This window comes from Dermacentor albipictus, chromosome 3 (assembly GCF_038994185.2).
Source record: "Dermacentor albipictus isolate Rhodes 1998 colony chromosome 3, USDA_Dalb.pri_finalv2, whole genome shotgun sequence".
NCBI classification, from domain to species: Eukaryota; Metazoa; Arthropoda; class Arachnida; order Ixodida; family Ixodidae; genus Dermacentor; species Dermacentor albipictus.
In genome coordinates this window covers 68,837,510-68,852,020 of record NC_091823.1, presented here as the reverse complement: position 1 = coordinate 68,852,020, position 14,511 = coordinate 68,837,510, and the positions used below count along the sequence as shown (strand labels likewise).

Below are 14,511 nucleotides of genomic sequence, written 5' to 3'. Positions count from 1 at the left end.
TATCTAAAAACCAGAACATGTTCTCCTCACAGTTCATTGCGTCAGATATTTCGACCTTCTAAAACCTTTCTACTGCAATTGCAAATAGGATGGTGGCCCACGCCTAGACTAACCACTTCACCTCTTTGTCCTGTGACATGTGCAAGCCTCTGGAGTGCTGGAAACATGTCATTTGACCCTACTGCTGTTAGTTTAGCATGTTAAATTATTTATTTTTTAAATTAGACTTTGTAATGAAAGCTTAAAGGGAGCACATGTCACCATCTTACTAATTTTACCACCGTCTTTACATGACTGGCGGCGGAACTGGCTCTGGTGGTAGGCTGTAGTTAATGCCATGAATGCAGTTTCGTATTTCATATTCATCATCATCTTCAACTTTCCTTTATGTCCATTGCAGGACGAAAGTCTCTCCCTGTGATCTCTAATTATCCCTGTTTTACGTCAGCTGATTCCAACTTGCACCAGAAAATTTCCTAATTTCATCAATCCACCTAATTTTCTGCTGTCCTTGACTGTGCTTTCCTTACCTTGGCACCCATTCTGTAACTCTAATGGCCCTCCAATTTTATGTCTTACATATTGCATGGCCTGCCCAGCTCCATTTCTTTCACTAATGTCAATTAGAATAACGGCTATCCAAGTTAGCTCTCTGATCCACACTGCTCTCTTTCTGTCTCTTAATGTTACATCTAACATTTTTTGTTTCGTCGCTTTTTTCACGGTCCCTAACATGTTATTGCACTCCTTTGTCAACCTCCAAGTTTCTGCCCCATATGTTAGCATCTGTAGAATGCAATGATTGTACACTTTTCTTTTTAACATCAGTGGTAAGCTCCCACTCAGAACTTGGTAATGCCTGCCGTATGCACTCCAACCCATTTTTATTTTTTTGTAAATTTTCTTCTCATGATCAGGGTCCCCCGTGAGTAATTGACCTAGATAAACATACTCCTGCAAAGACTCAAGAGACTGACTGGCAGTTATGAATTCTCTTTTCATGTATAGAATTCCATATTTCGTATATAGAATCAGGTAAATGCTAATCATTGATTGTGAACTGCTGTTTTCGCTTTGAAATCTGTTGAAAGTCTGATGAAAATCAGCGTTTTTGGCAAGAGATGACATTGTATCTCATGCATTCAGTGTCCGTTAGCACAGCCGAGACAGACGCTGCAGCAGTGAGAATTACTATTGAGGTTACAATCGGCATCACCACAGGGGCCAGGTGCCTGAATGCCGGTCAGCCAAATTTGAGTTAACCAGCGAGGACCAATTTCAGGAATGAAATAAAGAAAAGTTCTGGAGCATAGAAATGTATGGATGCCAGCCAGGACCTTTGGTCGAGGTCGAATGAACTAGAGTTCGGTTAATGGAAGTCCACATGATATGCTGTAACGGATGTCAGATGTAATGTAGGTACAGTAAAAATCTTGATAACTCTATCATAGTCAATTTGAAAATGTGGCTAACTCATAGAATTTGTGCAGTCCCATAATTTACTTGCTGTGGTTGCTCAGTGGCTATAGTGTTAAGCTGCTGAGCACGAGGTCTGTGGCCACGGCGGCCGCATTTCATTGGGGGCAAAATCCGAAAACACCCGCATACTTAGATTTAGGTGCACGTTAAAGAACCCCAGGTAGTCGAAATTTCCGGAGTCTCCCACCACAGCAAGCCGCATGGTCTCGGCACCCGTAAAACTCCATAATAAGGTTCAATTGTTTCTTTGTTGAGATAGGTGACACAATATGTTCGAAATATGCAGCAGTTTCTGATGACACAATGAAACAAGACAAATTTACCAAATAAGTAGAGAAGTTGACCTGTTGACTTTAATGTGCACCAGCTTAGGTCAATCTCTCTGCCTTTTCTGTGAATGAAATCTCTACATTGGGGCATCTAAGTGGTGAGGATGGCAGGATAAAAGCTGCATATTGGCAGCTTGACTGGTCCCACCTTCCCATGAAACTAGACAGCAAAGATGGCAGCAGTTATTTTGCATACTTGTGGCAATAAAGCAATAAAAGAGAAAGAAATACTAGCTAAATTTGGCTTAGTAGACATTCATATAGAAAACAAAATTAGTCCCGCTCGTTGTGAGCAATGACTTGATAAGCCATAGAGAAGGCAAAAACAGAAAAGCGATGACACTGCATTGAAATTTCATCATTAGTACCTGCAGATTGTCATAGATATTGAAAGCATCCATGCAAGACCATGTAGTTGTTGGGTTATTGATAAATAGCAGTGCATTGCATTCCTAGTAAGCTACGACTCAGCCTGGTAGCTTCCGGAAACTTTTTCTGTGCGTAAATGGCTCAGTGGCTTGAGCAACCTTCATTTCTGCGAACGCCACATTTTCCCACTGGGCAAGCAGGCGACGTCGCCAGTGGGGGGGGAACAAACTTGACCAATGTTCATGTTGCTAAAAATGTGAACAACTGCATTTGCATTGAGACTGGATGCCTGTGCAAAGATTGATATCTTTTTTTGGTTGTTGTTGTTCTTTTAGAAACGTCCACTCATGCACAGCAATGACTCATACAAAATGAGAAGCTTGCAGAGCTCTGCCAGCATGCTCATAAAACGTTGATAGTAAGCCGAGTGATTGCCATGTGCCTGTTGACTGTGGGTGTACAACAGCTCCTCAAAGTCAGACTGTGCAACATGTACTGCAAACGAGAAAAATAAATTGTTTATGAAGGAAGAATAAATTAACACATGTGCACTCTCTTCTTATTTCTTTTCGTGGTCCTTCGGCAGTGTGTGTTAGGTTCTTGAAATGGCTCTTGCTTGCCTGGTGATAACTTCCCCTCCTACACCAGGCACTGTGAGCTGTGAGGTTGGACAACTTTTGTATTATTTTTAACAAAGTAGTTTTGTCTTCCCCTCCTTCCTCATTATAGTGGAGTTTCACTATAGTAAATGGGCACATATTATTTTGTTGGATTGTTTCATTCGACATAAAACCCCTAAATAAGCTTCTCCATCATACTCCATGTTTATGAGCCCCTCCATGCCATTTCCTCCAATTCCTTTTCACTTGAGCACTTGAGCTGTGCCCCCACTTTTCACAAATCCACTATAAAAAAAAGTGCTCTCCCTTTTTACTGAGAGGTTGGCTTCTCCACGATTCATCACCTGATGGCTGAACTTGCTAGGCAGGTAGAAAGGATTGGCAAAAATTAAAAATTGAAACATGAAAGTAAACAATCTATACAGGATCAAATTCTAGCTAACAAGTGAAATTTGTTCATATCAATAGCCGTGCGTCTTGCAGAGTGGTCGCTCCCATTGTGTGCAATTAACTAATACACTTGGCAAGCAGAAGTTGGGGTTTAAAGTTGTCTCACTATATTCAGAGCGCGGTTCTGAATACATGTTACACAATTAAACCTCAATTTAGTAAAGCCGATAGGGCCCAACCATTATTTAATTAAATGAAGAATGTCATTAAATTGCGAACACTCAAAACGCTTATTTGAAGAAAATTATATTTAAGCAAAAAAAAACTTTTATTTTCTTCTTGTATATATGCATTATCGTAGACAGTGAGATCATTGAGCACGTCTTGTGTTCTTTCATGTGAGCAGCACACCTTCTAACAAATTAGTGGCATCCATCACCTGGATTGAAACTGGGAATTCCCACATACTTCACCCTAAAACTTCGTTAAGTCAGGCTAGATGTTAGTTTACTGCATTGTTTAGAGGCTTTTTCAACACAAGCATTTTGTTACATCGTTAATCAAAAGCACTTTGTTAAAGAGAGGAATTTCATAAAAGCCCTATGTATTATGGGATTGATGGTTGACTGCATATCAAGACATTTTCTCGGGCTGGCTATTCTAGGAAAAAGCTTGTCTTACAGTTGTGTAGATACTGTGTCATATTCGCATTAAAGCATGCCAAACCTCACTTGGACCCTAGTTTGCTTATGCATTCTTTTCTATCAGATGACCCTAATTCTCTCATTCATTTCCTACTGCAAGACAGCCATGTGTCGTGCATCCCTTATTTTGCTCCCATTTACAGCAAGTGCGTGTTCTGATACTGCTATCCTTAATTCAACCCAGCCATAATTGTGACTAGCTTGGCAGTTTCGCTGTGAACGTTTAAATTTAGTTCCTGAATTCTCGTTACGTACTTATTTACCCCATTTGGTGACCTGATTTTGATATAACCACTCTTGCAGGCACGGCAGCTACTTGAGCACGAGTTTAGTAGCCTCCTTATCATGGGGACCGAAAGGAGACCAGATGACGTGAGTCTACTCTCTTTCTTCACAGTTTGACATTGCCGTGTCTTTGGCTTTTTATATTCTTAGCCCAGACATGGAGTATAACAAAGAAAAAAAAATGCCTCGTGGGAATTGTACAATTATTTGTTTTTATTTCCTTAACACATCATGAACGAATGTCGCAGAGAGGACACAAAAACTGACAATACGAGTGCTGTCTCTTCTGTGTCTCTTCTGTGTCGTTGTTTGTTCACATTGTGTTAGCGAAATTAATTCGTACTGACTAGCTCAATTCAGCGTACTTGTTCATTATTAACTTCATACCAGTGTACAGGGTTAAGCAGTCCCACCCAATGTCTTTCAGAATGATAGCTGTTGAAAATTCTAAGTGTACACACTTCCTGTTAACAGGTGTGGTTGTCACTGCATTTCTTTTCCCCTCAATGATGCACTATCTAGCAGTACTGGATGTGAGCAGAATTTAAAAAAAAACAAGCAGTGGTCTCTTGTTTCCAAGAGCTGCTAACTGTCATAATCACTCGCCGTGGTGGCTCAGTGGCTATGCTGGTCTGCTGCATAACGGACGCAGGTTCGATTCTCAGTCATGGTGGCTGCATTATTCTGCCCGGGACCAGGATGCAAAAAAAAAAAAAGACTCGTACACTGTGATTTGTGTTCACGTTAAAAGATTTTACTCCAGTTCATGCATAGCAGGTAACGTGCACCTAGCGCTGCAGTTGCTCTCGATCTTCGACGCTTTGTAAAGAGTAAGCTACTTTATATGTTACAGTTACAACATGTAGATGCAAGTTTACGTCAAATTACGCATTATTTGGGCAAATGGTTTGCTTGGTCACTGCTCGTAGAAACACGTCGTTCCACTCAGTATCTTGATTTGAGCTAGCTGGTGGGTCATATTCAAAGAACTTTATGGTACAAACTAGACGAAAACAAACACAGTGACAGGATGCCATTACTGTCGTTGTGTTCTATGTTTTCATCTAGTTTGCACTGTAAACTTCTTTGATTGTCACTCCACTCATCTGGTGGTAAGTAGGTTCAGACCTTCACTGCCTTTCATGTAATGAGTACCGTTAAACCTCTGTATAACAAGATCGGAAATTTGCTTCGTTATATTGAAATTCAACCCTCTGTGCAAATTAAGTGCAGTTGCCAATAGATTTTTCTTGCGCAGAAGAGGCTGCAAGATTTTCCAAGTTATCAAGCACTCGTAAAAAGCAAATTTGAATGACAAAAATGTATTCTGTTGAAATTGAACCGGCAATGAAAAATAAGTTTCATACTGTGTCAGCGATATCTTCACATCAGTGGTGTGAAGCAAAGTCAGCCACGCTTTTGTGTCCACACCGCTCTCATGGCTGATAGCATCGCCCTCAGTGGGTGTTGTGGCACCACGTACCTGAGCACATGAGGGTTCGATCCTCCCGTGTATAGCCGTGTCCAGGGCAAGGGGGGTCCTGGATTTTTCAAATCGGCTCATTAATAGGTGAGGTAGAAATATTTCAGTGCCATTAATGCATGATTTCAGGAGGCGAGCTCCACTACATAGCGAGACTCCCTCTCCACTTGCCCTATCTAGCCTCCACAAGCAAAATTCCTTCCCTGCATTCTCCCATGCCGGACCTCGAGGATCGCATGACACATACGTCACAGGCCCTGCCTTCACTTTCTTCTTCCCCTCACTTTTCTTTTTTTCGGCGATGCCCACTTCCACTGGCGGCATTGTGCACGAGCTGTTATTGTTTTGCGCAACAGCACAGCCAGAGGAGACCAAACAAAAGGCATAAGAACAAATGCAGCACCACCGAACACATCAATAAGGCACCAAGAGAACAAAGAAACAGCGCAGGAAGCACGGACAGCACGGACCATTGCGGAAAGTCTGGAAGGGAAGTCGTCGCCTGCCAAGAGCACTGCACACCTTCTTCTTGGATTATGATACGTTTTCATAGATGGCACGGCGCATCTCCTGGCACATTGTCATCGTTTGAAGCAGTGACCGTGCCTGACTGCAATCTTTTCGCCACAAAACCGATGATGCAGAGGCCTCAGCGGCTCTGCAACATGCAGATCGTGGCTTGTTGGAACGCAGTTTGAGCTAGTGTACCGAAGAATAAACTTAGGATTTCTAGAAATATCGGTCAAGATCCAGCTTCGCAGTCGTATTATATAATTTTGGGCGAAAATGTGATTGTATTAAACATATGAAAATGCATTATTCTGAAGTGACGTTGGCCGGGAATAAAAAGAAAAACATATTAGGTCGAAAGATGTATTATGCAGAATCGTATCAATGAGATTCCACTGTATTTTTAGATATAGAGAAGGCATACGACACAACTTGGCATTTTGGAATTCTCCGTAATCTGGCTGGAATGCGAGTTTGAGGCAACATGCTGAACATGATTCCGAGTTACCTCTCCTATCACACATTCTGTGTTAGAGTTGGTAACATCCTGTCTCGTCCATTTATGCAGGAGGCTGGTGATCCACAAGGTGGTGTGCTGAGCTGTACCCTATTTATTGTCAAAATGAACTCATTCTATACTGCCATACCACATACAATGTTTTATTCTATGTATGTGGATGACATCCACATAACTTAGAAATCATGTAATCTTAGTATCTGCAAACAACAAGTGCAGCTTGGTTTAAATAAATTGTCTCAATTGGCCGGACGAAGAAAGATTTTAAACTAAACCCTCAAAAAAGTAAGTGCATCCTTTTTACGAACAAAAGAGGTGTACTACCGGACCCTGTGATAGAACTCCACGGAGAACGACAATCTGTGAGCTCTGAACATAAATTCTTAGGTATTATGTTAGATACTAAACTAACTTTTACTTTTTAGCCAAAGGCTTTGAAAATGTTCGATCCTATCCACCACTTGGGTATCCGCCTTGCTGCAGGTGCCTTCAGGACTAGTCCTGCGCAGAGTCTGTATGTTGAATCTAATGAATGGTCTCTATACTTCCAGAAGACATATTTAAGCTACTCCTATGCGTTGAAGGTAAAATCAGATGTAGATTATCCATGTCATTCAATTATTCGCTTCTTGCCCACGGCCAGGCTGTTCTGTGACCGCCCAGCCATTAGGCCTCCTCTGTCTGTCCCGTTGGGAGCACCATCAGAAGAATCAGGTGTCCCTCATCTAGAGAATGTCCTAATGGCTCCTACTTGACCTGCACCGCCTTGGGAGTGGCAGTGTGACATTTCTTTCGTAGAAATATCAAAACGAGCACATGAGGCACATATACATTCACATTTTCTTCAGAGGTATTCCTGTGTTGAATTTTATACAGATGCTTCTAATTTTCCTGCTGGTGTTGCTTTCGCAATTCTAGTACCGTAATTTTTAATACCCAGTACATTCAATCGACGCGCACATATTTTTACGGCAGAAACATACGTGATATCCTCTGCAGTCAAACACATAAAGCAAATGGATCTCACCAAGACTATTGTGTTCATGAACTCATTGAGTGTAGTCTGAGCTATAATGAGTTTCCGATAACATAAGAACACTTTCTTTAGCAAACTATATGCATTGCTATGCTCAGCTTATATGGATAAACAAGAATCCTCCTATGCAGGTTACCTGGCCACAGTGGCATAAAAGGCAATGAAGCTGCATATGAGAGCCTTACCTCAGTGCTTTTAGCGATACCTGCACAAACATACCCATCTCAGCCACAGACTTTGAACCACTTATGGCATAAGTTGAAGAAGTAGTGGCAGAAATGCAATAAACTACACTTGATTTAACCTAAATGAGTCTACTGGATATCAGAGAAATCAGCATGATACAGAGAAGGGCTCCTTTGCCGCTTAGGAATAGGTCATACCTTTGGCACCCGCTCTTCACTGCCGACTAGAAATGATTCTCTCTCACGTCGAAGGTGTGGGGATGGCCTTGCAGTTCTCCATGTCCTCATCCAGTGTAGGGAAATAGAAACTGAGTGTAAAAAGTACTTTTCCTCTGCATTTTGTCAGCATATTCCACTTCACCCAGCATTTTTTCTTAGTCACGAACCACTTTTTAACTTGAAAACAGTTTTTAGGTTTTTAGGTGAACTTCACATGTTAGAAATAATTTGGCTGGGTCATGTGTAGCACAGCCTCGCCTTCGAGGCTGTAGCCGCAGTGACATAAGCTTTTACAGCATGTGCCTTTCAGCCCTTAACTTCACTTCACAAGTCCTGTGGAGGCAGTAATGCTTGTATACATTTGATTATCACTTCTTTATAGCGAAACATTTATGCTCATAGGTCACATCATGAGTCATTGTCATTATTTTGATGCTGATATATTTTATGCACTTTACAGCAAGCCGTTTGTAGGCCTTTTTGCAGCAACAATATAGCTACCATATGCAACTCATTTGATCACTTAATACATAATAAATAGACTATTCATTACCATATGTCATGACACTCTTTGGCCATAGCTAGACCTTGCACCATTAAACACCACATATCATCATCATTGCCCACAGTGGGACGATGCTATCGTGAAGAGTGCCAGCAGTGGGGAGCGAATGCTTTGTCAGCCTCTCACTTCAACGCATCTCTGAAAGTCAAGATTAGGCAACATCCTGTACTAAATGCACAGGAAGACAGCGCATATGATTCTACACCATCTTGACACGCCCGCTCTTTGCACTCATGGCAGATTACCTCTAAAACTCAGCCGCTCGGCCGCGTTGGCACCATGCAAAGCCATGGCTGCACTAAACAGAGAGACATGCTGCAACCTGCCTCGCCTTCCTACTCCCTTCCCCCCTTTCCTATTTCTCGCACAAGAAGGCAGCGTTCACCAAGCCGCCATCCTTCACCCTCGCAAATTTTCACTCGCACCCAAAGAACAGTGGACGGAGTGTGATAGAACCTTATCTTACGTGGGCTTTAAAGGGCCCCTCACCAGGTCTGGCCATATTGAGCTGACAAGCGCAGAGCATACAATGCACACTAACTATCGTGCTTGCAAAGTGTTACATCGCTACGCGCGGCGGAAAGGTCTGAAATTTCAATCCGAACGCTGCTTTCCCTTTCCCTTGCGGCAACCACGCTCCATGCTGGACGGTGACATACTCGTGTCCCTGCGCCTACGTACCTGTGTCCGCAGTGTGATGTCAATCATCGAGACACGTGACTTTGAGAATTATTCGAGGCAACATCTCTTATTTGCGTGATCTGTTGCTTGAATTGACAAAGAAGAGAATAAATAAAACACACAAACGGAATGTGTGCGACTCTTTCCTTTAGCAATGGGCCATTTCTGCCTTAAATTCCTTTGGCGACCCATCATCAGCAGAAACGAGGCGGGGCCGGTGCCGACGTCAACTGCGTCGCCTTCCTCTTTCGTCACAGGAGAAGATCAAACCGTATATCGCCAGTCTCCACCGCAAGGGGTCATCAGTTTTGTGGAATTTTGAAGGCTGTCAGGGGATTCGTCGTGGTGCTCTGTGCCTCCAGACTCCGCAATTTGACCCATGGAAAGGGTTCAGCAGTTTCATAGAACTTTGAAGGTCGTCAGTGGATGATGAAGCTCAGCACAAGGGCAACTCTGCTAAAGAACGAGGGGGGAAGCGCCAATTGCCTTGATGATAGGCGCGCAGTGTAGCACAACAGCACCCCTGCCGCTAGACAATGCATCTAGAAGTTGAACTGTCCGACAAAGCTCATACGATTGAATGCGCTAGTTGAGCAACGTTGTTGATTGATTGGAGTAATAGGTTTTGCCGCTTTTTCCGCCAGTGGTCTTCCCTGCTGCTCGACCCTGAGTAGGTCCACTGAAATGACCGAGAATCTACAATGTCAAACCACTCCGGCCAAAGCAAGCACCCTCTGAATGCTCTTCAATTCACCAGCCCAAAATAAATAGTAAAGCACTGTTTGAAATCTGACTACGTCAAAAGAAATAAAATAAGAAGGTTTCCGAGCAACTCGAGACACGTATCTGAGAGAAAATTCAAGATACGGACCTTTCCTTAATTTTCAATGCGGGACAGTGTTCATCAAATCAGAATTGCCTCGCAAGTGATTCTCAACTGTAATGCGGGCAGGTTGGTAAAGACCGAGGTTACTGAAGATGACTTAATTTTTTTGCCAAAAGCCATGATGCAAAGGCTGAGCACTGCTAATCTGCGCACTTGGGCGCCACATCGCAAAAGTATGGAATGACATCCGAAAACTGTAACCGTCAACTGAAATAGCTTTCCGCTCAGTGCTGTTTAAGATGCACTCAGCAAAACGAGTACCATATTTTTAAAGCACAGAATGTTTCTAACCAATTAAAGAAACCCTGAACCACTCTTTATTGAAGTGGAGAAAGGCAGTTTAAGTGAAAATAGGCTATTTCAGGAATACTTTGCCGCATAATGTACTTCAATGCATTGAGCAGCAGGTGCTATTGGCGATCAAACACGGCCTCCACTGTGCTCCCATTCCTTCTTCAATGCCTTGCACTGTGAAGGCTATGGCGTAGTGGGGCGTGCCCACAGCACTCTGCCTTCTATATGTTGCCATGGTGTGCAGTTAAAATTTCATTTTGGATGTTAACGTAGACACCGCTACTTCACCCTTTGGTGCCTACGATGCGTTAAACATAAGCCAAACGCAGTTCACCTCAGCGAGCCGCAGTGCGCTTAGCCAGTGGACTCACGGCAGCACTCCGCAATGGCCGCTGTGTCTATGCCATTTAGCCGACCGCAGCTTGATGTCAGCTATCGGCCAATCGCAGCCGTCTAAGGGAATAACAAAGCAGTGCTTCTGCTGACGAAATAGTGCATCTAGAAGAGAGTGAGGACAGAGCCCTCTGTTGAAAAGAGAGTGTTTGAGAGAAAGATGACTTCGCGATCCGGTTGCGAACTCCAGGCACCACGTACGACAGCAAAACTTGGCTGAGATGTTCACAGCAGCCTATGCTACCTAGGGACTAGTTATTTCACCAAGCCCGAGGGGTGGTTCAGGGCTCCTTTAGGAAATGAATACTGAAACTCACGCAAACAACTTAAAAACAAAGGTGAATCATAATTTCTATGCTAACACTTACTACTAATGCGCACAATACAAAAACAATTCACAATCGAAATTAAGCATTTATGCTCGTCCTAGCCTAGATATGTGTAAGAACAACAAATGAAAATACTGACGCTTTGTCTACTCGAGCGTTCAGCAATCAGGTTTCAGTAGAAAATAAAAAGAAAGGACTAGAGCATAAAACAATGCGCTCTTCTTGACATATCATACGCTTTCATACACTCAGCATGAGACTAAACTTTATTGCAAGGAAGACAAAAAAAAAAGTAATACTAAAATTACAAATAACAGAATGGGCTTTCCAAGTGCTGTGTTCTTAATCTCTTGGTTTTCACAAACACACTCTTTTAGACGTGCTCGAGTGGCTTGCCCATTTTTGGGTCTAAGTGCTGTCCAATCGCGATACAAGAACAAAACTGAGTTGCCCGAAGCACTTGCGACTTTCAACCCATGGCATTCAAATACTGGGAGAACAGCGCATTCACAGATCCGCGTGCACGCTCTCCCTTTGTCCGCTAGGCAGTCGCCTTTCTTTCCCCCAAGAAGGGAGCGGCTATTGAAGTAGACTTTCGAGCATACCCGACGCTTCGCTACATTTCGCTGCTTACAATGCCTTGACGCAACGGAGAACAGACGGAATTTGTGGTGTCTGTATTTCTGTGAAATCCTTTCTTTCCCGACGCACGTCACGCCTATTCTAGATTCGGACAACCATCTAAGCTTCAGATTTAGCCCAGTCGACTTTTTCCTAACGTTTTGGCTATTGGTGCACTTGACCCGGTTCATATTGCCGCCCAAGTCTGACTTTCTTAGCTTGTGCCTTTGTCATTTGCCCTTGGCGCTGCTCACAAAGTGTGATCTCGGCACTTGTACTTCCAAATACACTGCCTTCTTGTCGCAACAATATCGCTCTGGGCAGCAACACCAAGCTAGGCTCATAGTTGTCACAAGATGTCTATATGTCTGACAGACATCTGATGCCATCTGCACTAGCCGGCTTGCCCTGCACTCTCTCCTCGACAAGCTAGGCCTTGTCACTATCATCTCAGCCTTCGCAGTCGGCCTGAGTTACAGCATTAAAATGCCTCAGCAAAACCATCTTTGCCTCGTCGTAGTCACGATTCTCCTCCTCAAGCAGGTGTTCCAAAACACACCCGAGATTACGAGGGAGCAACAGGATCAACCGCTTGGACTCCGCTCGGACTCTGCTCGGACTCTGCTCGGACTAGAGGTCCTGGTTGACACGTTCTTCTTCGCAAACTTTTTCAATGTGTGCAAGAAAAGTAACAATACTCTCGCCTGCCTGGAAATTGTGGAGATGGTATCGTGCCTTGTGCCATGGCCATGCTCGAATTTCTCAATGGCTCTCTCGCCATGCCTTTTGCTCAGGACTTTCGGGCTCGTTTCCTTCTAGCTCGCACCTCTCACGTCTCTCGTGTTCCTTTGTCTCCAGCTTTCACTCAACAGTCATCTCCCAGGCCTCGTCAGCTTCCACAACCATCACGTCCTCTGCCTGCATCACGTTGAGAATCGCTTTCCTTGCTTTTTCAGAGCCGGCAGAAATGCCCAACTACTTGCAAATTTCAATGAGGTCCTGAACTTGGAATTCCTCCGTCACGATCTCGTTCCTCGTGTTGCTTGCCCACTAAATTTACTTACTTCAAAATAAAATCCACTGTTTAAGAAAGGTAAATTCTTAATTCATAGTCCACCAAAAAAACTAAACACTCTCCTAACTTCTGCCTGTGCTAGTGAGGTCTGGTGACATGAAAAGCAAACATTAGGCACTCACCCAGCCGAAGTGATTGACACAGGTCGGCCTTGCAGTGGCCATCAAGCAGTGAGCGGGCTTCTTCGGGCCTCCTATTTCGCAGCTTGCCATCTGCTGTTGAGATACTGGTTCGCTAATCCCATAGCTGACATCCACTATTGTGACTGGGGGTCGATGGTAAAGAGATGGACTCTTGGAGCAAACAAAGGAGACGAAATGCTTTATACAATATGTACATATAGCTATTATCATATAGCAATATGATAATAGCATACAAGTAGGGGTGCTGAAGAGTGCACCAGATCGATAGGGCAGCTAGTGGCAACTCTCTCTCTTCTAGCAATGGGCCAGTTCTGCCTTAAATACCTTTGGCGACCCATCATCGGCAGGAACAAGGTGGGGCCAGTGCTGACGACAGCCACGTCGCCTTCTTTCGCCGCGGGAGAAGTCCAAGCTGCATACCACCGGTCTCCACGGCAAGGGGTCAGCAGTTCTGTGGAATTTCGAAGGCTGTCAGTGGATTCTTCATGGTGCTCTGTGCCTCCGGACTCCTCAGTTCAACCCACGGAAAGGGTTTTGCAGTTTTGTGGAAATTTGAAGGTCGTCAGTGGATGTTTGAAGCTCGGCACAAGGGCAACCACTTCAGGAGAACGAGAGGGGAGGGGGGAGCACTGGTTGCCTTGATGATAGGCATGCAGTGTGGCACAGCAGCGGTCTGACCTTAAGTTTCCTGTGTTTCGAGGCTAGTTGAGTGTTCAAAACTAGCTGAAGTTAGCGAGACCCGACAGCTACGACACCAATGAGCAGGGTGGCCAAAGTTTAATTCCTACGCGGGCAGCCGCAGTCGAGCATGAGCAGAAGATAATGGGCTGCTTCGAGAAGTATGTAATTACTACCGAAATTCGACAGCAAATTTTTGCTTACTTCATCCTGTTTAATAAACTATCTCAATAAATATACACAGTAGGAAGCACACTGATCCAAACACACACTGTTGAAGTGTGTATAAACACACCTTGTTATATTGAAATTAGACACATGGTGCTTTGTGGACAAGAAGCTATGAAATGTTGAATACTTCATTATATCGAGAACTTCATTGTATTGAAGTTCCTTATATAGAGGTTTAACTGTACTTCGTATTTTGCGACATGAAAGTATGTTACTTAATTGTACATTGAATATGTGACGTGTGCTATACCTTTCTTTCATATGTGATGTACTCTTTTTGGGTCACGGATATGAGCAGCCTTTGTAGCATTGCCTGCTATGTATGAAATGGAGCATAAGTGGTCTAAATTAATCCAGAGGCCTCCACTATGGCCTCCTGCATAACCCACCGTGCAGTTTCAGGACATTAAAAATTTCAGTTTATAATTTGACTGTCGTCCCTTCATTTACCTTTTGTGTGTGTGTGCGTGTGTTTACCACCTTCTTTTG

At 43.6% G+C, this 14,511-nt stretch overlaps 1 protein-coding gene across 2 annotated transcripts in view; it reads left to right on the top strand.

Moving 5' to 3' along the window:
• Positions 1-14,511, top strand: part of Liprin-alpha (PTPRF interacting protein alpha) — a 79,920-nt gene that overhangs the window by 64,202 nt on the left and 1,207 nt on the right. For both annotated transcript variants that reach the window (XM_065452728.1, XM_065452727.1), the window contains one exon: positions 4,195-4,263. In XM_065452728.1, the coding sequence (XP_065308800.1) occupies positions 4,195-4,263 (69 nt within the window). The remainder of the gene's footprint in view (positions 1-4,194; positions 4,264-14,511) is intronic.